General features: G+C 42.2%; 3 protein-coding genes across 4 annotated transcripts; 2 read left to right on the top strand and 1 right to left on the bottom strand.

The window, feature by feature from the left end:
• Positions 1 to 1,138: 1,138 nt before the first annotated feature.
• Positions 1,139 to 2,636, bottom strand: LOC102225552 (endonuclease domain-containing 1 protein-like). The gene is made up of 2 exons (XM_005807455.2): positions 2,332 to 2,636; positions 1,139 to 2,252 (listed from the first exon to the last, which is right to left on the bottom strand). Exons 1-2 carry the CDS (start codon positions 2,623 to 2,625, stop codon positions 1,653 to 1,655), a joined length of 894 nt encoding a protein of 297 aa, XP_005807512.2. The 5' UTR covers positions 2,626 to 2,636; the 3' UTR covers positions 1,139 to 1,652.
• Positions 2,637 to 6,562: 3,926 nt separating this feature from the next.
• Positions 6,563 to 7,882, top strand: LOC102225813 (apelin receptor B-like). The gene is made up of 2 exons (XM_023350116.1): positions 6,563 to 6,731; positions 6,822 to 7,882. The coding sequence occupies exons 1-2, from the start codon at positions 6,563 to 6,565 to the stop codon at positions 7,880 to 7,882; spliced, it is 1,230 nt and encodes a 409-aa protein (XP_023205884.1).
• A 1,094-nt stretch (positions 7,883 to 8,976) lies between these two features.
• Positions 8,977 to 16,783, top strand: hdac10 (histone deacetylase 10). 2 transcript variants are annotated; one of them, XM_023325583.1, is made up of 21 exons: positions 8,977 to 9,249; positions 10,252 to 10,274; positions 10,360 to 10,494; positions 11,419 to 11,515; positions 11,634 to 11,731; positions 11,918 to 12,022; positions 12,134 to 12,202; positions 12,310 to 12,436; positions 12,756 to 12,821; positions 12,900 to 12,959; positions 13,140 to 13,229; positions 13,306 to 13,412; positions 13,610 to 13,677; positions 13,977 to 14,220; positions 14,301 to 14,382; positions 14,462 to 14,547; positions 14,733 to 14,786; positions 14,890 to 14,971; positions 15,057 to 15,245; positions 15,316 to 15,475; positions 15,587 to 16,783. In XM_023325583.1, exons 4-21 carry the CDS (start codon positions 11,456 to 11,458, stop codon positions 15,619 to 15,621), a joined length of 1,782 nt encoding a protein of 593 aa, XP_023181351.1. In that variant the 5' UTR covers positions 8,977 to 9,249; positions 10,252 to 10,274; positions 10,360 to 10,494; positions 11,419 to 11,455; the 3' UTR covers positions 15,622 to 16,783. The 2 variants fall into 2 exon arrangements, with proteins under 2 accessions (XP_023181351.1, XP_023181346.1); XM_023325578.1 differs by lacking the exon at positions 10,252 to 10,274.
• Positions 16,784 to 21,688: the final 4,905 nt, after the last annotated feature.

The following is a 21,688-nucleotide window of genomic DNA, read 5'->3' as shown; positions in this document are numbered from 1 at the left end:
CAGCTATTGAAAAAATGCCAGTCATTTCATCACAATGTTTTAATGAGGCTGGTTTATATACATTGGTAAAATAAGGTGATGTCTAACTCAGTGCTGCCCCTCCCCCACTAGTTGCCAGGCAGTTGACTGTGAGCTTATCACACCTTCCATGCCAACAGATGCGACAAATTAAGCTATGTTAAAATATTTCTGAATAGAGTGAAAATTAAATTAGCAGCACCCATCACTCCTATTAAGGCAACACTGCTTTAAAACTAATGGTTTAACAAGCAACAAGTCTAATTAGCTAACTAATATCAGCTCCAAATACTTACTCCAAAAGATAATTAAATGTAACTCATGCATCATCCAAATGTAAAGAGTCGTGGACTGTGACGCAGTTGGCGGGAAAAATATCCAACGAATCTGAAGAAGCCTCTTCTGAAGAAGCTGAAGACTCTTGTTGGCAAGAGTCTTCAGCTAATCCACTCGAATTGATGTTGCTATCGCTCTTAACTTCTCTCTGGCTGTATGGTCAGAAAGTTGGGCAGAGACTCGCTAGAGTCAGGCTCAGTCAAACAAATCCAAAACAAAAATCTATGAAAAGAACTAATCAATGTCCAATGTCTGTTACACTAAATATATTCTGTGAAGTACACCGTTGTCACCTATGACGCCTTTATTTTGGATCAAAATTCCAAGTTATTTTGTAAAGCAGCATTTAAAAAATATTGATATAAGGAGCACTCATGTTTTTATGTATTTTTATCTTCTGGATTACAGAATAAGGAAAAGTCTGTGCTTCAGTTTTCTTCTTTCCGTACCCATACTTACTCGGACTTGAAGGAGATGATAAAAGACGTTCTATTCTAGAAAGCTTTAGCAGTTCCTATTTTGGCCTCCATTTGTATTCTTCCAGGCCATTTTGCTCAGAAAACTGACCTGTAGCCTGTTCCACCAGCCATCACAGCATCATTCTCTGCAATAAATCTGTACATTACATTTACACCAAATAATTGTTTTTCTAAATTTGGGTCGTTGTACTTATTTAGTGTTTTATACACCAATAATTAGATTTAAAAAAAACCCAGAATAATAAGATAAAGGTAAAAATGAAGACAAAATATGGACATTTAATTTCAGATTAACGTTTATTTAAATCACCGTGTAACATCAGGAGTCAGAATCTGAATGTAAACAAAACTTGCTGACTCCCTCAAACTCTGAACAATCCCTTTTAAAGCCCAAGCAAAATTCTTGACCTGGCCAAGTGAAACATCTTTCTGTGACTTAGCTTCTGTGCACAGATATAGGAAATGTAAAACATTGGTCTAATCTGTTTTGACTGGACAAAAGACCTTCACAGGCTGGTATCACTCCAGTTACGGCCAAATACCATAAAACAGATAACGTGAGTAGAGCGTACAACCAAGTAAGTTGTGAATTTATGGGCATTTGTGTATAACCAGAGCCTGGTAATGCTTCACAAAAGAAACAGAGCTAAAATATACTGAGCTGAGTGATAGCTGTTGTGGCCGAGATTGCTGAGTATTTAGTGAAATAAGAAGTTACTACAGAAAACATCTGAAAATCAAGGTGCTAACAGAGAGGAATTAAAACTGTCTACATTGTGTAGCCATAGCAAAACTAAGAATTCTTCTACTTTCCCTTTCTCAGGCCAGTGGGCTATTAGCAGTATTAGGAGGCACACAGTTGTCGTAGAAGATCTGGAAGGAGCTGCTGACATATGTTACCCTCTTCAGGAAGTCCTCCAGCTGTTGAATCGTCATCTCTTGAACCTTGTTGTTTTCCCTGTCGTTGAGCCCATAAGCAGCGAACGCAGGGAACTTTGAGCGCTCCGAGTAGGGAGCATTGTGATCAAACTCAATGCAGCAGTAGGCCGACCAGAGGTAGGTAGGGACGCCCAGGCGGTTGATGTTATGGCGGCGAATGGTGTGGCCTGAGGTGGTGATCCCCGTGACCACATAGGCCGTTCCACGGCAGTAGTTGTTCAGCCTCTTGCGCGTCGTGTGTTCGTGCATTTTCCAAGGGCCGATGTTGAACTCTCGGACCCTGGGAACCACGTTGGTCAGAGTGTAGGTGGCCGCTTTATCCTCTGGGTCGGCTTGATGCTCGTCTGGGTTCAGCTGGCCCCGTTCAAAGATCACACTGTCGGAGTAGTCGTCGAGCACAGCCTGGGAATCCTCAAAACTCTTGTGAATATTCGCAGAAGGGAACGGCTCCATCTCTCTGGATCCAGACACCAAAGAAAGCTGTGAGGGTAAACAGTGTCAGAGCAACAAAACAAAACCATTTAATTCAAATTAATCTTTGGCCAACAACCATTCTTACCTGTGGCTCATACATCCAGGGTATATCGACCTTTTTGGAACCGTCCGAGCGCTTGAATGTGTACGCAGAGTAAACGGGGATGTGGCTGAAGGAGTCGTAGAGGGTGAAGAACCGCGGCTTGCCTGCATAGTACTGGCAAATCTTTTTCAAAGGTTGCTGCTCAAGCCCTCGGGGTATAGTCCCCATGTACAAGAACTGCTTACACTCCGGTGAGATGTTGTCCTGGACCTCTGCTCCTGCCATTACAACGATAAGAAAATACAAGAGTTTCCCTTCAGTTCTGTAGACGGACATGATGAAACCTACCGAATATAGTCTCTGGAGTGCATTTAATCTCTCTCACTCCTCAGCTTACTCCATACCTCATACCCTTTCAGGTATGCAAATCCTTATCTTATTTCCTTTGCACACACCCAAAAACCCTCTCGCTGTTTTAACAGCCACTTCCGCAGCACAGTTAGGTCTAAAAAAGCCTCTCTTTTTTTGTATTCATTAAAGCAACTCTTTAAAACAATAGAGGTAGATAGTCAATCCAGACGAAACATGTTTAAAACTTCCTATACGTTTATCTTAGGATGTCTGGCAATAATTACACATACATGTCATATAATTACACTACATATCCATCCTCTCATCATCTCACGTACTTCTCTTTGCAGGTTTGCCAGGAGCTGGTGCCTATACCCAGTGGTCATTGGGTAAAACCTGGACTGGTCACCAGTCCATCACAGGACCACACAGAGACACACACAGGACCAACAGCCATGCACACACTCACATCTAAGGGCAATTTAGAGAGACCAGTTAGCCTAGCAATCATGTTTTTGAAACCGGAGTACCCGGAGAGAACCCATGCTCATGTTCAGTATCACATAGGGCTGCTGCACATATAAAACACTGTGAAAGATGCTGATATTTATTAGCACAATTGTTTGTTATTGAATTAGTAACAAAAAAAAACCCGGTGCTTCACAGTATATATTAGTGAACATCTTCCTTCAGTATTTGGAAGTGTAAAATGGAGACAAAAACATTATCCCCTTGTATTCCTAAAAAATAACATCATAGCAATTACCAAACGCCACTGGTTATTAAAACTTGTAACTGTGGTGTGCTTCTCTTTGTTTTTAGTTGCTGGATTTTCAGTTAGTTCCCAGTTAGAAATAAAATAATAATGCCCCTAAAGTTGCCGCTGTAACAGGGGAAGCCTGAGCTGCCTGATAGAACGTAATGAAAATAAGCCTAAACTTTTTATTTTCACATCAGTTTGCTTCTCATTAAACCAATGGAGAGCATAGAGCTAAACCATAGATATTCCTCCACATGTTTCTTAGTGTTTGCATGGATAAAATGTAAAGAAATACATCAGTATAATCTTGTGTCTGAACAGACGGCATAACAACAATTAGCGAAACTCGCTGCTTCTCCAGCTTGACACTGTGATGTGCTCTAGTAAGTTGCGTTTGCTAATTGCAAAAAATCCGAATCCAATATGGCTGCGGCACTTGTAAGACGTAGTGCTCTTATGACTCCCGCAGGAGTCTTGTTTCACATCCTCTGACTTCCTGCGCAGTTTTCTTCCCTAGGAAATGTTTGTGTTGACTCGCCCTCCACCTCCTCCTGTGTAACTAAAATCTGTGTGTTTTCTATGCAGGAGAAAAGACTGGGGAATGTTTCTCAGAAACATCTGTTCCCGTGAACAAAAGGCCGATGGCAGCACGGCCTCTGTGGAAACAAACTCTTCCTGTTTACCACCCAGAGTTCTTCACCTTTTGCGATGGAACTCCACATTGACCTAACCGTGCCCTCTTACCCATTCAAAAGTCCAGTGGCAGATGTCTAGTTTGAGACTAAACCTCTAGTGAAAGCAGAAGTTACAACAACAATAGCACATCTTTAGATTCTGTTTACAGTCACCTCCAAGGGTCAGGCCAATTGATATGCCTACTTCCAGCTACACAATAGATAATTAGCAATTTACGGTAATTGTTACATTTTCTGTCTTGTGTCAACTATAAAAACTGAATTAATGTTGTTTCTTTAATGCTTAATATCCTGCTGAAATACATATTGGAATGTGAACTATTTATTAATGATCTTACATCAATATTTATTTGAGTTTTCCTTCTGTAAAGCTTAAATGGTGACTTTATACCAGCAATACCAGGATATTTGCCTTTACTTTCAGATTGTAATATCGCTCCCCATGTGAAAATGAGTAAAAACACTTTTGGAGAGTAAAGCAGATCAAGTGCAAATAAAAGGAATTTCAATCGAAGGATTTCAATTTTCCTTCTTTAACAAGAAAACGTTGCTTTCCCAAGGCTAAGATTCCTAACATATCCTCAGTGACGTCATTATCATTCCAACATTAAATATTCTAGTTAATGGATTACATTTTGTCTTCTCACCTGAAGTTGTGCAGTACACACATTTTCTTTGCCACCCCTGCTCTTAGAGCAGCAATTGTCCTCATTTCTAGGCCGTGGCGAGTCGATTTGGACAGAATCTGAAGATGATCGGCAATGAATTCAAAACGTGAATTCAACCGTTTCCAAAAAAAAAACCTTTTCATTTGTCATGTTGGAATTAATTGTTAACTGGCCTTTCCTGTGCATCGACCAGTTTCAGGTCACTGGTTTTCTGCCGGTCAGTTGTGATCGGGCTCTGAATGTCTGTAAAGCTATTTTCTCGTTGTTGGTTGTTGCATTTGGCTACGGTTTCCCACCCCAGTCAGTTTCAACAAGTGTCTCACTGAGGATGACGGGTGTTTGCAGACATTTCTGTACTGTGGATGCATTCCAGTGCGTGTGTGTCTCTGTATTGAAGACGGGTCGTGTGAGAGCCGGGAGACGCGGTTTATTTGCCTGTTTTGGCTGGGCCGTGCTTGATAGAGGAACTGTTTCATGCCTTACAGGAGCTGTGCGTGTTTATTTTGGGGGATGGATGTTTACAGGTCTTGTACCCCTCCTGGGGTGGTCTGCTTCGAGAATGTAATGAAGAAAAAAAAGGAGGGCTTTGTCTGTGTATTTATCCCCATTTCTGTCAATGGAGGATGCAGTGAGATGTATTCAGCCTGCTCTCTCCGGTTGGCACTCCGCGGCGGCAGACATCCACAGTTTCATGGTCAGACAGAGAGACAGACGACTGAATTAGGAGGTTTTTGTTTCTCTCTACAATGGTAGTCGTATTTTTAGTATCGACACAAGGATATTACCCAAACTTATTAAGGTAAGAGAGTTTTACAATTCATTCCAAGTTTACGATTTCTTTGTATGTCTTTCTTAAGTTGAAATATTGAGACATTGAAATATTCACTCCTGTTTTCCTCGATATGATAGGAGAAGGAGAAGGAAAGATGGTTTTTAAAATCTTTTTTGACAAATAAAAAAAACGTAATCTTTGATCTAAGCTATTACATTGTAACTCTGACTGAATATTAACCCTTTCATGCATGAATTATGATCCTTTGTGTCCGGATTTTTTTCCCAATTTTTTTTTGTGATTTTCTTAAGGCATAGAAAAGGAAGGAACTTTTTTTTTTGTAAAAACATTTTTTTATTTTATTTAATTTTTTTAGGTGATCAGTTGTAATTTTCTCCAAATACAAAATTGTTATTTGAAAAACACATCAGTAGTATTGTTCTTTAGGGGTTATCTGATGTCACGTTTTTTAATTTTTTTACCTGCAAGAGTCGTCTACAGTAGAAGGAGGGAGAGGGTCGGTTCTCATGCTTTTTTGTCTGTCGGCCATATTGGATTTAACAAAAAATAATTTATTGCATTTGCAGCTGATGGCCTGTAGTTGATAGTGTATTTTATGATGCATTAGTGTCCACTTCAGTGGTCTGTGTTCATTTATAACATAAAAGACTTTTGAAGTCAGTGGCTTGTGCAAGGTTTCATTTAGGGGCATCAGAGCAAAGGGGAAAAACTAAAGGCCACATTGTCCTGATTGTGTCTGACAACAACATGATACATTGATGTTTGTGGTTGTAATGTGACAAAACTTCCGAAAGGCACTGTCTGCAGTTGTAAGTCACAGAATAAGAAGGTATTCAAATTTGTAAAACGTCAATCTTTTCTCTGAATTTTCAGACAATCCAAGTCAACACCCAGAGGACAGAACAGGAAACAGGAAACAGAAAACGAGTCCAGGCTCTGACTCTCAACAGCCTTTATTCAACAGAATTGAAGTAAATCATGATGCCTGGATTTGTTTTATAGAAAAATGTCAGACTTCCCCACCTCCTCCACTCCCACCCCAACTATGGATCACTGCGACTATGGCGACTGGTATCCCTCCTTCTCCATCATCCCGTCTGTCTATGTTCTGGCCTTCTTGGTGGGTTGCCTTGGTAACAGCTTAGTGCTCTCGGTGTACCTGCTTCGACCCAACGGTATCGGGATAGGAGACAAACCGCAGTGTTGCTGCTTTTTCAGAGCCAGTCGCCAACATCTGCCTTCTCCTTGTAAAAACGAACCATCAGGACGAAGCTACAGAGCTTCCTCTCATTCCTTCACCTCTTCCTCGTGTCCTCCCTCCATCCCTCGGCCCTCTCACTCCCTCACAGATTCTCTGATAGCCAGTTTGGCGTTAGCTGACCTATGCTTCCTTGTAACTCTCCCTCTTTGGGCTACCTACACAGCAATGGGCTATCACTGGCCTTTTGGGCAACCCCTTTGCCAGATCAGCAGCTTCCTCACCGCCCTCAACATGTACGCCAGCGTATTCAGTCTGAGCACGCTCAGTGTGGAGCGGTACTGGGTCCTGACGGGACGGCGGCACTCCGGCCACCATCCTTCGCCGAGGTGTCCCAGCAGGACGCTGTGGATACTCGTAGCGGTGTGGATGGTAGCAGCGGTCCTGGCTCTTCCTGGTTTGCTGCTGCGCTCTGTCAGGGAAGTGGAACTTGACCCCAAGTCTGAGGATGACCCCGGATCTGTAGTCCTTTCCTGCCAGATGGATTACTCCATGCTGGTTGGGGCAGAGCTCGAAGAGGCTGAAAAAGACAGGGCAGAGGTGTGGTGGGGCGCCGTGTTGAGCTTAAAGTCAACCCTAATTGGCTTCCTGCTACCGCTTGTCATCATGCTCGTCTGCTACTGCTCATTGGCTCAGCTGCTCAGCAAGCACTTTGGACGTGGCCCCCGTCCCGACCGCAGGCGCCAGCGCAGACTCCTCAGGGTCATTGTCACTTTAGTGACGGCCTTCTTCCTCTGCTGGATGCCACTCAATGTCAACAAGACGGTCTCCATCCTGCTGGAGTTGGGCTTCGTCCCATATTCGTGTTCTCTAGACCAGGCTCTGCTGGCCGCTCATCCGTACGTCACCTGTTTGGCTTACCTCAACTCCTGCCTGAACCCTCTGCTCTACGCCGCATGTGACCCTTCATTCAGGGAACGATGCAGAGCAACTCTGCTCGCGTGTTGCGGGATGTGCAGAAGAGAAGCAGAGGGAGACGGGAGGAAAGAAGAACGAGAGAAACAGCAGAGGAGCTCAACGGTTCCGGCAGGGACACAAGAGGACGAAGAGGAAGAGGACAGGTTATGAGAAGGAAAAGGAACAATAAACTCTTCATGTTCAATTCAAAAACAGAATAAAACTGAATCTAAAAAAATAAAAGAGAAACTGAACATTTGTTGCACATTGTTACGTCTAAAATTCCCAGCTGGCCTGAGCATTTGCTCTGTCCAGCTAGTGCGAGATGTTTAGAGTTAGCATCCAGAAATGGAAATGTTCAAACAGTGTTTTCCCACGGGGTACAATGGAGATGTTTCCCAGAGGATGTTTCCTAAATTATTTGATGCAAAAATAACCTGGGGTCAGATAAAAGCTTCTCATGATATATAATATGTGATGCATTCAGGATGTGCTTTGTGTTTGTTGGTTTGTGTTGCACTTGCTTTTACTGTTTATTTTCTTTATGGCAACACTAAATAATAAAAGGTCACATCATGTTGAAATTTCCTCTGGTGTCTCTTTTACATGCGACATTAACAACAACATTAATAACAATGAACCGTTTTTTTGTTTAAAACCTTTTGAATAGAAAATCATTACAGACATTTTCAAAATGATACAATTAAGAAGAAACACTTAAAACGAGACACCAGTAAAAAGTTGTAAAAATATACTTATGACTAATAAGTAACATACTAATAAATAACTAAATTAAAAAATGAACTCTGATTCAAACACTGCAAATGGAGAAAAATGTTGTGCACATCTTTGTCCAAAAGAAGGCAAAAAAGCATTCAGTTGTTGTTTAACAGTTGTTGCTCATTTTGCATAGCAGTCTCCTCATGAAACTGTTACACAGCAGCAGCGTCTTCAGTCAGAGGCGTCTCCCAGATTCTCTGTAACAATGACTGCTGCAGGAGATCCTTCCTGCCCAGCCATCAGTATCTACAACAACTCCCTGAAGAACGACTCATATCAGTGACAAAAACATTCTGCTGCCCTCTGGGATTAATAAAGTATTTTTTTTTTTTTTTTGTATTTGAAAATAATTTGAAACACACAGAAACAGAAACAGAAAACAGGCTACCATGACGAGATGTCAGTCAGCCCTGGAGGAATACCGGACTCCGTCCAGTAGATGGCGCTCGTTCCCCGGCAGAATGTTTAACTTCACACTCGGTGTTTCTCAGGTGAACTTTCTGTTTGCATGCGTCTTCAGAGGTGCATTCAGACTGGATACAATTCAGACGGTTTTACGTAAAGGTTTGAAGTAACCCAGAGTTATTCTTTATTCGTGCCGTAAGATCAAAAGTCAGGATAAAAAAAAAAAAAAAACTAAACTACGGAGGAGCTTTTGTTGTGATATTTCTCTCTGCACGTCGTTCGGAAGCGTCGACAATGGGGACAGCTCTGATTTACGATGAGGAGATGACCAAATACAAACTGCTCTGGGTTGAGTGAGTGTCAAGAACATGTTCACATCATATTTGGTCAGAATCGGATTCGCTGGCTTCTGTAACCCGGAGGTCACCATGTCGGCTACATTTACATGTTATTCCCACAGTAATCACGGTTTCACCTGCTGCTTGCTATAGTGGCGCTTTTACGTCATTTTAAAGATTGTTTATGAATATTTTTCAGATGCTACCACACACAGATTATTGCTCATCTCTACAAACGAGCTGCTTCTAAGTCAAACATTTCAAGCTGTCTTTAACCAGCGATGTTAACGTTTGCTGTGTTTGTTCAAGTTTAACACATTTTAGTTTTAGAAAAATATGCTTTAAAGGTTCTTATTTTGCTAAAACCGCACCTGCCTTTTTGCAGTTGAAAAAGGTATTTAAGAATTTTTTTTAAAAAAAATTCATGTTGAATTTTACAAAATAACAATCCAAATATAATAAACGTGTTAGACTTTTAAAGTATAAATTTAAATAAAACTATCACAGCTTAGAGTAAAAATTCCGTCAGAAATGTAAAACATAAACTTAAACGATTTCATTCAAAACGAGACAGCAGCATTATTTCCAACTCTGCTGCAGAAATAGTGCAATCCATTATTTTAGTTGTTTATAATATTATCTAAACTTTGTATTTAATATTGTGATGGTGAATTAAGTAGGAATATAAACCAAACACTCAGTTAAACTCAGCTGTTTTTAAGTGTTTTTACTCTTCAAACTATCCCATTTTGTCACACTTGTCTTTATGGAGCAACACACATTGAATTTTTTGTCACTCCATGTTATAATTATGATCTATAATTTGATGTTAGCTGTTTGATTAAAAATACTTCCAGACAGAGACGTTAAAGTGGTTTTCCACTTTATTAAGTGTAAAACCTATTGTAATTTTCTTCCAACCAGTCATCCAGTTGCTCCAAATAGCAAAAACAAAGAAACAAAAAAAAAACAACAAAACTGCTCACTTTAAAACATTTCTCTTCCATCACACTAAAGCATCCTCGCGTTGGATACTTCTGGTGGGTTAGCTATTTTTTTTGTATTCATAGCTGTGACCGGTAACATGATGTTTACGACTATATTACGTTGTTTTTGTTTCTGCAGCCCAGCATGTAAGATCGAGGTTCCCGAGCGGCTCTCGGTCAGTTATGAGGCCCTGGTCAGGACGGGTCTGTCTGACCGCTGTGTCGCTGTGCCGCCTCGTGAGGCCTCAGATGCAGAGATCCTGCTCGTCCACAGGTCGGTCCACAGGTTGCTGCCCTGTTGCAGCGCCGGCCCTTTAACACTGGGTCCTTCAGCAGATATTTGATTCAGGGCCCCCATCTCCTATTAGCACAACCAATCAAAACATCGTTTTAAATGTTCCCAGTTTGATTGTGTTCCACATCCAACGCCTCTGACTGTCGAGGTTTACTAGTTACAGGCAGTCGTGCGTGGAATAATTGTTGCGAGGAGTTAAAAGCTGTGTTTTTCACTTTTTAAATTAAAACTAAATGTCCAAAAATCTTTTGTTAAACAAATACAATGAGGTTTTATTATGGTTGTTTTCTTTTATGAGTTTGTCTAGAGACTCACAGAATTCTTTAGAGATATGTTTTAGAAAAATACAAAGGAAATATTCAGCTGTTTTAGTTCTGATGATGCCGTATGTATAAAAAAAAATTAATAAGCTTATGCTTCTGGTTCAGTCTTTGCTTTGAGTTCTTGTCTTTGATAGGAATTTTCAATATTGCTTCTTCTGTTTCTGTATTACTTTTATCTTGTCTTTTTATTCTTCTGTATTGTTTTCTCAGCTTTGTTTTTTTCTTTTGGAAAAAAAAGAAAGAGTTGCCGTAAAAAGGACAGAATTAAATAATAACACTTTTGTAACTATAGCATATAAACATATAGCGGTAGTCAATATAATAATGAAATACCAATATTAAACTATGCGTTCTAATGTAATGTCTCAGCTATTTTAAAGAATTTCAAATGGGGTTTATTCTTTATAAATGTAACAACAAATTTACATGTGCGCTTGGGGGCCCCCTGCTGGTCTGAATTTGTTCATGCATTGATTTCCCTCTGCAACTGTTACGATGGAGTGAATTTATTCACCTCCTCATTAATATGAAATAAATGTTCAATATGAAATAAACGTTCTCATCATGCTGCTGTCTGCAGTGAGGAATATCTGGAGGGTGTGAAAAAGACTCCACACATGACTTTGGAGGACTTGAAGGAGTTCACCCTTCAGTATGGGGACGTCTACTTCCACCCAGTTAGTCCCCTATTCATCAGCTGTGTATTACATGTGTATTACAGATGTCCCTTTTTCTCTCTCTGGTTGTGATGCTCACTTTTTTAATCCCTATTTTCTTAATTGTTTACTGCTGCAGAATATCTATCACTGCGCCAAGCTGGCTGCAGGGTCTGCTCTGCAACTGGTGGACAGTGTCATGACAGGGACGGTCAGGAACGGCATGGCTCTGGTTAGGTACGGGTCGAAATGTGTGAATTATGTTTTGCGTTGTTCCATTTTATGCCCCTACTTTGTTGCAACGAGGCTTTTAACATGAACTGTAACATATATAGGAGGGAAAAACACGGAGTGGAAACAGTAAATTTTAGCTCATGCCACGACTGGGAAGAAACGTACGTGTTTCCTGTTGTCGTTTTGTAGACCGCCGGGACACCACAGCATGCGCAGTGCTGCCAGTGGTTTCTGTGTGTTCAACAACGTGGCCATAGCAGCGAGATATGCTAAGCAAAAACATGGAGCCAAAAGGTATTTCGACCTTTTTTTTTTTTATTAAATCTTTCTCACAGTTTGGTCTAATTGTGCCGACTTCTGCTGGACTCGCGTTCGCTTAAAGCAGCTTAAATGCTTCTTCTTCAGGGTGCTAATAGTAGACTGGGACATACATCACGGTCAAGGGGTGCAGTATTGCTTTGAAGATGATCCGAGGTGGGCCCTTTTGTCAAATCGCAACCTGTGAAAGTATGAGAGGATGCAACAGGTTTTCAGCATAACTCTGGTGTTTTATTCACTGAGGGTTTTGTGGTGTTCCGCAGTGTTCTGTACTTTTCTTGGCACCGCTATGAGCACCAGAAATTCTGGCCCAATCTTAGAGAGTCAGACTACGATAGCGTCGGCAAAGGAAGCGGAGCTGGCTTCAACATCAACGTGCCTTGGAATAAGGTGAGTAGGTCGAAAAATTGACTGGTGTATTGATTTAGCCAGTATTAATACTGATTGGTTGGTTAAGGCGGGAGACCGCACTCACTGTCCTACTGTCACAAATGTAACCACGTTGCATTACCAAAGGTCTGCTCATCTATAAACCTTAAAATGTTAATCGCATTTGCACTGATGACAGATGAATTGTGGTGCAGTCGGAATCTATTTACCGCTTTTATTACTTTTACAAATTTATCCCGATATTTTGTCATTTGGACTTTGTTATTTTGAAATAAGGGATAAATATTCGCTCACCAGAGTCATCACTCTGACATTTCAGGTGGGGATGGAAAACAGCGACTATCTGTCAGCCTTCTGCCATGTCCTCCTGCCAGTAGCGTATGAGGTGAAACGTTTTTAGGACATTTTTGTTTAAGACTGAAGCGTGACCACGACTTGATGCTCTTTTGATTCTTCCTCACAGTTTTGCCCAGACTTGGTTTTGGTGTGCGCGGGCTTTGACTCGGCTATCGGCGACCCAGAGGTACCAAAGAAAGCAAAACAACAGAAATTCCTCTTGTGTAAAGTGGACTTATTTACACATTGCATGCATGCATTCTCTCTTACAGTTCTATCTTATGAATCCACTTTAAAAAAAAAGCCTTTGAATCGGCATCAAAAAGATTCAAATTACTTGCTTTGTTGTTTGTTTGTTTTTGGCCAGGGAGAGATGTGTGCCACTCCGGACATCTTCGCCCACTTAACTCACCTCCTAATGAACCTAGCTGGAGGAAAACTGTGTGCTGTACTGGAGGTATGATTAACAGTAATTAGCTGTCTTATTTAACTGACTTTCAAAGTATTTTATGCATTTCTACATTTTCCTTTAGGGGGGATACAACTTGACTTCTCTCGCACAATCCGTGTGCCAGACTGTTCAGACTTTGCTCGGCGATCCGCTGCCTCGGCTCGCAAACCTCGGGAGTCCCTGTGAAAGGTCGGGTCAAACGCAAACTGAGCGTTGCAGAAAATCGCGTAACGTTTTCCTTCTTCCTGGCAATTATGCTCTACTTCGTCCTGATCTTTCTCATGAAGTGAAAACGAGCGTCGAGTTTTGCGGCTGCAACTTGACAGAGAAATAGAAACTTGAGCGGCGTGAATCTTGAAATCGGTGGTTTTATTGCTGTTTCTCAGTGCACTCGAGTCTCTTCAGTGTGTCCGATCGGTCCTGAGGCGGTACTGGCCCATCCTCAAGCATGCAGGTAGAACAGCCACGCAGCAGTTGTTCAGAGTTACTTTGTTGTTCCAGCACGACACAGAATATGCCTTGTTATTCAGTAGTTCATTAATAAAGTGGGATAATGTTGTCTTATACATGTTATAAGTGCAGACTACCCTACTTTTTGTGGTTATTTTAATCGTTTTCTTAGTGGAGCTCAACAACTCCTGCCATAAGTTCATGGAAATAGAGAAAACTTTCATCTTTTTAAAGATGTAGAAATGTTCATTTTATTTCCTTATTTCTCTACCCCTTGTCTCATGCGGTTTCCCGTTTCTCCAGCCGATCCGCCTACGACGGACGTCGGCTCCAGACGCATCAAACTGGCAAAAGCAGAGGGAGAAAAGGCAGAAACGGCAGAGGAAGAAAGGAGCCGGGAGGAAAAAGTTTGGCCTGAGCCCGCAGAGCGCCTGCGTCCTCCCGTTTGTTCCGCGTCGGCGCTTCCCGACGACGCGGCTTGTCCAGACGGCTTGAAACGCCTCACCTCCTCCAAAGATCTGGGACCGCTTTTAGGCCGCAGAATAAAGTGAGAAGCACTCAAGAGTCGCACGCCTTGTTTGACGAGCGTTTTCCCCCCTGCTCGCTAACTGAGCCGTTTCCTTGAAGGACAGAAGTTGCGGGTGACGCGGACGGTGTCGCCACCTTCTTGAGACTTTACACCCTGATTGAGAAAATGAGAACAAATGAGGTAAAATCAAGACATTGTTTGGGGTTCCTTCTCCCTCTGCTGGCTTGTTGTGTGTTGATTTTATTTGAACGGTTCTCAGATCGGCAACGGCGTGGCGCTGGTCCCCGATGTCGCCGCAGCCGTCAAGTGTGTTGTCCAGGACCTCGGCTCTGACCTCGTCAACCGGTACAGAAGTCAAATCTTACGCAGACTGTGTTGTATGTTTTGACAAAAACCACATAGAAGTGTTGAGCTTCACTTTTAAAGTAACCGCTCAACATTTAGGGGAATACACACTTTGGCTACTCAAAATAAATGAACAATAAATGCTTTCAGACCAGCCTGAATTGTTTCCACTCGTCTTCCTTCAGGGTTTTAGTGGTTTGTGTCGGCAAAGAGGAGCTGAATTACGCCACGGCAGACGGGTAATAGTGATTTAAGCCCTACTGCACTTTTTACAAAAGCCTTACAGAAAAGACTTTCAGCGGGAATCGCAATTTTATTACGAAAAAAAATCTCTGTTTTAAGGAAAATGCTTGTTGTACAAATCAGCGGTGAAGACAAAGAGGAACAGAAGGGCAAATATTATATTCCAATGTGTTTAAAGAAGGTGAGATAACTTTAAAACACACGCACACACACATAATACTGACTGCATCTCACAAACGTGATGTGTGGTTTTCTTGCCCTCGCAGGGTTGCGGTGACACGGTAGGATTCATCCAGGCGGTCCTTGGCCTCCTCCTACCTCTGGGATACGAGTACGACCCGGGCCTTGTCCTTTTGAGTCGCATGCCAGGAAGCGGAGTGGGCGACTGTATGTGGCAGCAACTAATTGGCCTGCTGAAGGGCTTCGCAAAGGGACACACTCTGGTTCTGATGCAGGTGAGACGACTGGAGCAAGTTTGAAGTCGAAGTCTTTATAAACTGTATTTATTTATTTTTTGTCTTTAAGACGAATGACGAGGCATGTATGGGCCCTACTGCCTCCGTCCTCCTCGGGCACCCTGCGCCTCCTCTGCAGGAGCTTCTGACTCCGCTCCCAGACGACGGAGATGCTTTGGAGAGGATGAGAGAGAGGCTGCAGGCTGACTGGAAAATGCTGCAAACAGCAGGTGAATGGACTTGCTGCAAACCCTTCCATGTTGGGCAATAACCCCAACCTCTCAAAACTCCAAATTACATGACGTATACTAACAAAAACCTACCTGTATGTGTGTCTTAAGTATCTTCAGGCAATGGAGAGACAGCTAAAAGCTGAAGCTGTCCTGCTGCTGTTTATCTTTGTGGAGCTGATGGACGATTTGACATATTTGACACTCAGCAGCTAGTAAACCCCGCACTCTGTTCATTTCTATATGCTGTTTTCTACTCTAAACTATGTTTCAGTTCAATGATTTTCTAGGTTTCATACATTCTTAAATGTATTTGTACTAGCCAGTCTAATGCTGTACTAGTGAAACGTTGTTTTTTCTTCATGGAGTGCTAGGTGGCTAACGACGTTGTACCTTTTGTGGCGTCTAAACGTCATTTCCGGGAGTCTTCTTGGATTGCACATTCACCAGTTTATTACATTCCGACAAGACAAAACCCAACAACTCCAAAGAACACGACAACAGTATTTACACGGACTCCGCCAGGACGGTAGCTTGAATGCTGTTCTGGATTTGACACATCTCTATCACGTGTGGCCCCGTGGCTCATTTGAGCCCACAGCCCCCTCTAGTGACTAAACAGGGAATGCAACATGTATTTGGCGCCTATAACTGCTCTGTGATAAAAATGCTAAAAAAGACAATTATTATTATTTTTTGTGATTTTTCATATATTGAAGCAGTTCATCAGACGTAAACCAAACGTTTGGCACCTATTTATAATTAAAACAGACCATATTAATGATGTGTTTATGTGTGGTTTGGAAATTAGAAATGTTTTGCACTGGAGTGTGTTGGCCACTATTAGAGAAAAGAATATTTGAGAACAGTGAAAATTGTTTATAAAGTAGTTAGATGATAATTCTCAACCTTAAGGGATAATTTATTTCTTTTTAATTCTCACTTTACACTTAATTTAGTTAATTAATACAGTATCTGTCTAACCAGTTTTTATCTTATTGGGTAACTCTCTATTCTCCCTTTGTTTTTCCTCTTTGTCGTCTTCTGAATTCTGCTTTTTTATTATTATTGCTGTCATCTTGTGTTCCAGGGTGGAACACAAGATGACAGATGTGAACCAGTGCCTGTGAATGTCACGTTGTTTTGGGCTGTTTATGCATTAAAACTTCAACTGATACATAAAGCTGGGTCCATGTATTACCACTCTTCTTAGTTGGTTTGATAATTAATTTAAAGAGGTTGATTTTATGACTTTACAAGATAGTCCACATTTCCAATAAACCTGAGATTTGGCATTTTAAAATGCAAGAGGTGTGCCGGCTTTATCAATTCCTAAGCTATTTTTTGCTGGTTGTTTTTTTTTTTTTTTTAGTTTTTTCTTAAATTATTATCATGTTTTAACATCCAACTCTGGCCAACTCTCTGTTACTCCTATATCGATTTGATACAGTAGGGGTTTCCGCACTTCCCATATCTGTGTCCTCTGTCACTTTTTTCAGCCATTAAAATTGTTTAATCGTTGTTAACACGTCGAGACCTGTTTCTTCGAGCCGCCTTTAAACGCAACATGAGCGCTACGACTCTCGCACTGGGTTTATACCTGTGCGGCAGTGAAGGAGACCTGCTGCTGCTGCTGCTGCTGCTGCTGCTGCTGCTGCTGCTGCAGCTGCAGAGCTACTCAGGTCTGTTAGATTCATGGCAGCAAAACACGAAGAACGTTCCACAGTTTTTTCCCCAAACTAACCGACTGAGTTGAGTAAAGCTGCTGGATGCAGGTAATTTTAGCTAAATGATGACTAGCTAATACCAATACAGCACCTTCAGCTTGTTAACTAGCAGCCTGTAGGCTACTGATGTATTGATTATGTTGATGTTGCAGCTACTTCGATTCATTTTGCCCCCCCAAAATAAACCAATGCCCCCTGCTGTTAAATTCGTCTGGAGCCGGGGCTGCTTTGGCTGAGTGTTTGCGATCTGGAGCCTTAGATTTGGTCCAGATCTCAGTGCTGTAGTTTTTATCTGTACTTCTGTCTGCATATAAACACAGAGAGATGCCAGTCACAGAGTTGTGTGCAGCCTGTGTAAATGTCTGGCGGGACCAGCCAGGCAGGGCAGGGCCGTAAAGTGTGTGTGTGTGTGGGGGGGGGGGGGGGGGGGGCAATGGTCCCCTGCCCTGCCCCTGTTCCGGCGCCTATGCACACACCCCTAACTCATCCTCGTACCTCAAGAGAACTTTTCTAATTCCCTTAAAACGGGATGAACCGTGAGTATTGATTCTGTGTTTAATCTCCTCCACTATTAAAATCAATAGAAAAGCTTTTTGGTGCTGTCCAGACAAAGGAGAATGTTTTAGCGTCAACCTCCCCCTGCCCCCCCCCCACCCACAAATTACTTCCGCCTCTGCAAGAAAGCCCATTCTTTCCGGACAGCAGGTTGTTCTTTGCTTCGTAGTATCTGTGCCAGATCAGTCATTTTCATCTACTTGATATATAAACCGTGAAAAGGCTTGCACCGAATTTAACCGCCTTTCTTGAATTGGACGACGTATTTACGTCCAATTGAGTCGGCATGATTAAAACGTTTGTTGAATTTTAATCAGGGTACAACGTCCTGATAGCCATTCCGCTTCTACAAAGATCCTTTCTCTCACATGGCGGCGCAGCATTAATCCACTTCGTTGACATCTGGGACATAAAACAAAGACTAACCTTCACTGGGACTTTAACTAGAACTCTTTGATATGTTATGGCCTTTCATGTGTACATTAAAACGGGTGGAAATGCCTTAAACAGCCTTTGAGGTGGGGGTGGGGGTGTGTATTGTTTGACCATCGCCCTCGAAGTGAAAACTGTCGCAGCGTTCCGTGGCGAAGAGGTGTAAAAGTTCCTCTGAGTCTTATGTAATGAGGAGTTCCTCCTGACGCTCCGAGCTGGATATTAACACTGCCAGATGATTCAATATAATCTGCAGCCAGGAAATTCATTCTCTGAAATGAAAGAGAAATCCAATTTCCCCTTTATACTTCTCATTTGAATATAAATCAAAAGCCTGGTTTGCTGGCGCGCAAACGCTTCAAATTAAAAACATGAAAATATGTCGGGGCTTCAGTTGGTTGAGCTGCAACACTGGTTCTGTCTCTTAGAGTTTCCCCCCTTACTTGTTACTGGATTGTGTGTATTTCTTTTTGTTTGTCTTTTTATCTGTGCAAATTGGTTTAATTGGATGATTAAAACACTGAACAAAAAAGCTTAACCTCAGTTTGGCTCCGGTGAGCCATAATGTGGAATTCCTCACTCTTGTGAAGAATCGCTAGGATTCATATTACTTCTTTTCCCTGTGATTTATTTTGAGATCATCTAACAGTTTGATGCATTTTCTATTATGTGACGCAAGTGCTTCTTAAGAAACTGCAGGAAATAAAAAATGTGAGCAATAAAAAAAAAAAATAAACTGTTTTCCACAAAATGTAGATAGATTTTACAATTTCTAAACAAGAAATGAAGGGAAAATGAAATAATTGAAACATGAAATCCAGCTTACCTGAACGTGCTTTTGAGAGGAAAAACAGAACTTTGAAATAAAGATGGAATCTGTCATTTGAGATGTAGGACATAAAAGAAAAAGTCAAACTTATCATTTTTAGCATCCTCCGTCTTTGCTGCGGATTTGTTTCAAAGCTTAAGATTCTAAAAGAAAAAAATCCAGCTTTTCAAAATGACTTTGCTTTTGTTTATGCAAACTACACAACTTTAAAAGTTCATATCACACATCTGGCTACCCTCTTATGCGGCGTGGATTTTTCCCCACTGAAAACAGAACTACATTTCAGGTCGGGGAATCCAAAAGTTGTCCTTCTGAAATAACATTGAGTGCAAAATACGATATGGTGAAAAACGAAATTGCTAGCGTCCGGAGAAAACCCATTCCTGTTGGGGCTGGAACCTTCGTATTTGCACGTTTCTGGTACACTTGAAAACCCGACGCACAACTGACATCTGCATACAACAACGACGGATGACGAAGCTGCTTGTCTGGGCCCACAGGGCGTTAACCTTTGCTCCAAAAGACGATTTGATAAGACGCTGGAAGGGACTGCTGTTGTGTTCATGTGTTTTTGCGTCACTGAAGCTTTCCAAGCCTAAAGTAGCATCTCAATGCTAAACATGCAGCAGCACAAACATCCCTAATGCTAATGTTAGCATCCACCGAAGTATTTTTTTTCAGAGTTACACGAATGACCTGTAGAGTAGCTACTTTACACCAATCTGATTGTTGAACAACGTAACAGATCAAGTATCTTTGTTGTTGAGCTCATATGTCTATTTATTCGAGAACTTAGCAGCAAAAAGGGGGTTTGTGACGATTAAGATGTGAACGGACTCTCCAATTAACTTGATTAAAAATTTTTAATCGAGTCACATGGCTAGCATTTTTTAAAATTCTGTCTCATTGCATTTTATTCTACACACGCACCGTCTTACCCACACCCGCTTTCAGGTCAAAGCGATCCGGCCTGCAGCTGTAAATACTGTAGAGAGCATCTGGAGGGAAGGTTAGATGATTGCCTGTATCGACTGTATTGACTTTCATCCTGTAAAATGACCCAGTGCAGCTTTTTATTCGACAGCCAGCCACCTCCAGTGACAGATACTTGATGGAGCTTCCCCCCCTCATATTTTTTTCTTCTTCTTCTTCTTCTCCTCCTGCTCTGGAGAAGCGAATCCCTCGTCAAACCAAATGCAACTTGGAACATCTAACAAAGCGCTTTGTTGCGCACAGCATTGGCTCCGAAAGGCCGTCGCTCCAGACGTTACCAGAGAGACGACCTCATGTGTCAGCTGCCTGACAGAAGACGTGGAACTGACACGCTGCCCCGCTGTGTGGTTTCCATGACAATCGGGGTGCAATGCCACAACAATAATTTAAAATCTGAGCTTTGAAGGTAGCGGCGGCGTGTTTCCCCTTCAGTTATCATCATCTCACCTTAAAGTTCAGAGTAGAGGATGAGAGTACCTCCAGATGGACATGTTCCCAGATAACCAGCACATCATCAGCAGTTTAATCAGCAGCTGGGTTGAAAAAAACAAGAAAACAAGTTCAGCTCTCCGTTGGACAAGTCAAGCTTTAACGACGACGGTAATAGAGGATAAAGCCGACGGTTGGGGAACTTGCTAGGGCTCCGATGTGTGACGGTGTGAGACTCAGATGGTGATTCAGTGCCACAGAGGCAGCTGCCATGAAATCCAACTGACAGCATCATGTCTCATCTGAGACGCCCTGTGGCCAAACAAACGGCGGCTCATTAAAGGCTCCGTTTGGACCGTCTGTGCCGAACAGGGAGCGAGGTGACATTGACTCGTAATGTGGTCGAGCGAGGTGGTGTGTGAGCCAGGAGGAGGTGTGTGTGCGGTAATAAACCTCGACAGTTTTCTTTAGCCTCCATACTCCATGGCCTCTTACCAGTTGCACTTGAACTTCAGGTGCGCTGTCTCCTGAGTTAGCTGAGAGAGTCAAGCTGGAGCTGACAGGCAGCGACGCAATCTGTGCGTTTAGGTGTGAGGCTCACGTGCAAAACGCGTGATGTTCTAGTCAACCCACCCACGGCTGTGAAAGACTTCGTCAAAGGCTTTTTTTTTTGTCGAAGCATTGTGCAAACGTGACATCATTGTTTCTGTTCTGAAAAGTCTTTGAAATGCAGAGGTTCAAGGTCAGTAGTTACCTGAAGGGTGGCAGAAAGTGTTACGGAAACAACGATGTCTGAGTCAGTGCTGAAAATGTAGCGTCGTCGTTTTGTGGAAGACGGACAGACCAGACAAAAACGTCCCCAGCACATGCACATCAAACGTTCCTCTTTATTAAAACATGCTTTAGTTCATTTTGAACATAAACGCTTGGTGGCTTAAAGGGGCAGTACTAGTAAAGTCTACTTTGTTGGAAGTCCTTGAATCCCCCCCTTGCAACCATTCAGCTGTGCAGAACGCTTGGTGGGACCTAACGCCACCTTCAAAGACGCAGCTCAACCTCACAGAGGGGCTCTTCCTCTGTGGTTCCCCCCGCTCAGCTCCTTCAGACTAGCCAGCAGCAATTAGCAAACACCTGTTGTAACTGCTCATTATTGGAGCTACTTCTGAGTGCAACACTGGTAAAAAAGTTGTTAAAGGGTTAATAGAGGAGCCATGTTGCGATGACTTCCTCAATGTAGAGTTTCAGAAA

Source organism: Xiphophorus maculatus, chromosome 2 (assembly GCF_002775205.1).
Source record: "Xiphophorus maculatus strain JP 163 A chromosome 2, X_maculatus-5.0-male, whole genome shotgun sequence".
NCBI classification, from domain to species: domain Eukaryota; kingdom Metazoa; phylum Chordata; class Actinopteri; order Cyprinodontiformes; family Poeciliidae; genus Xiphophorus; species Xiphophorus maculatus.
This window is presented reverse-complemented; position numbering and strand designations above follow the sequence as displayed.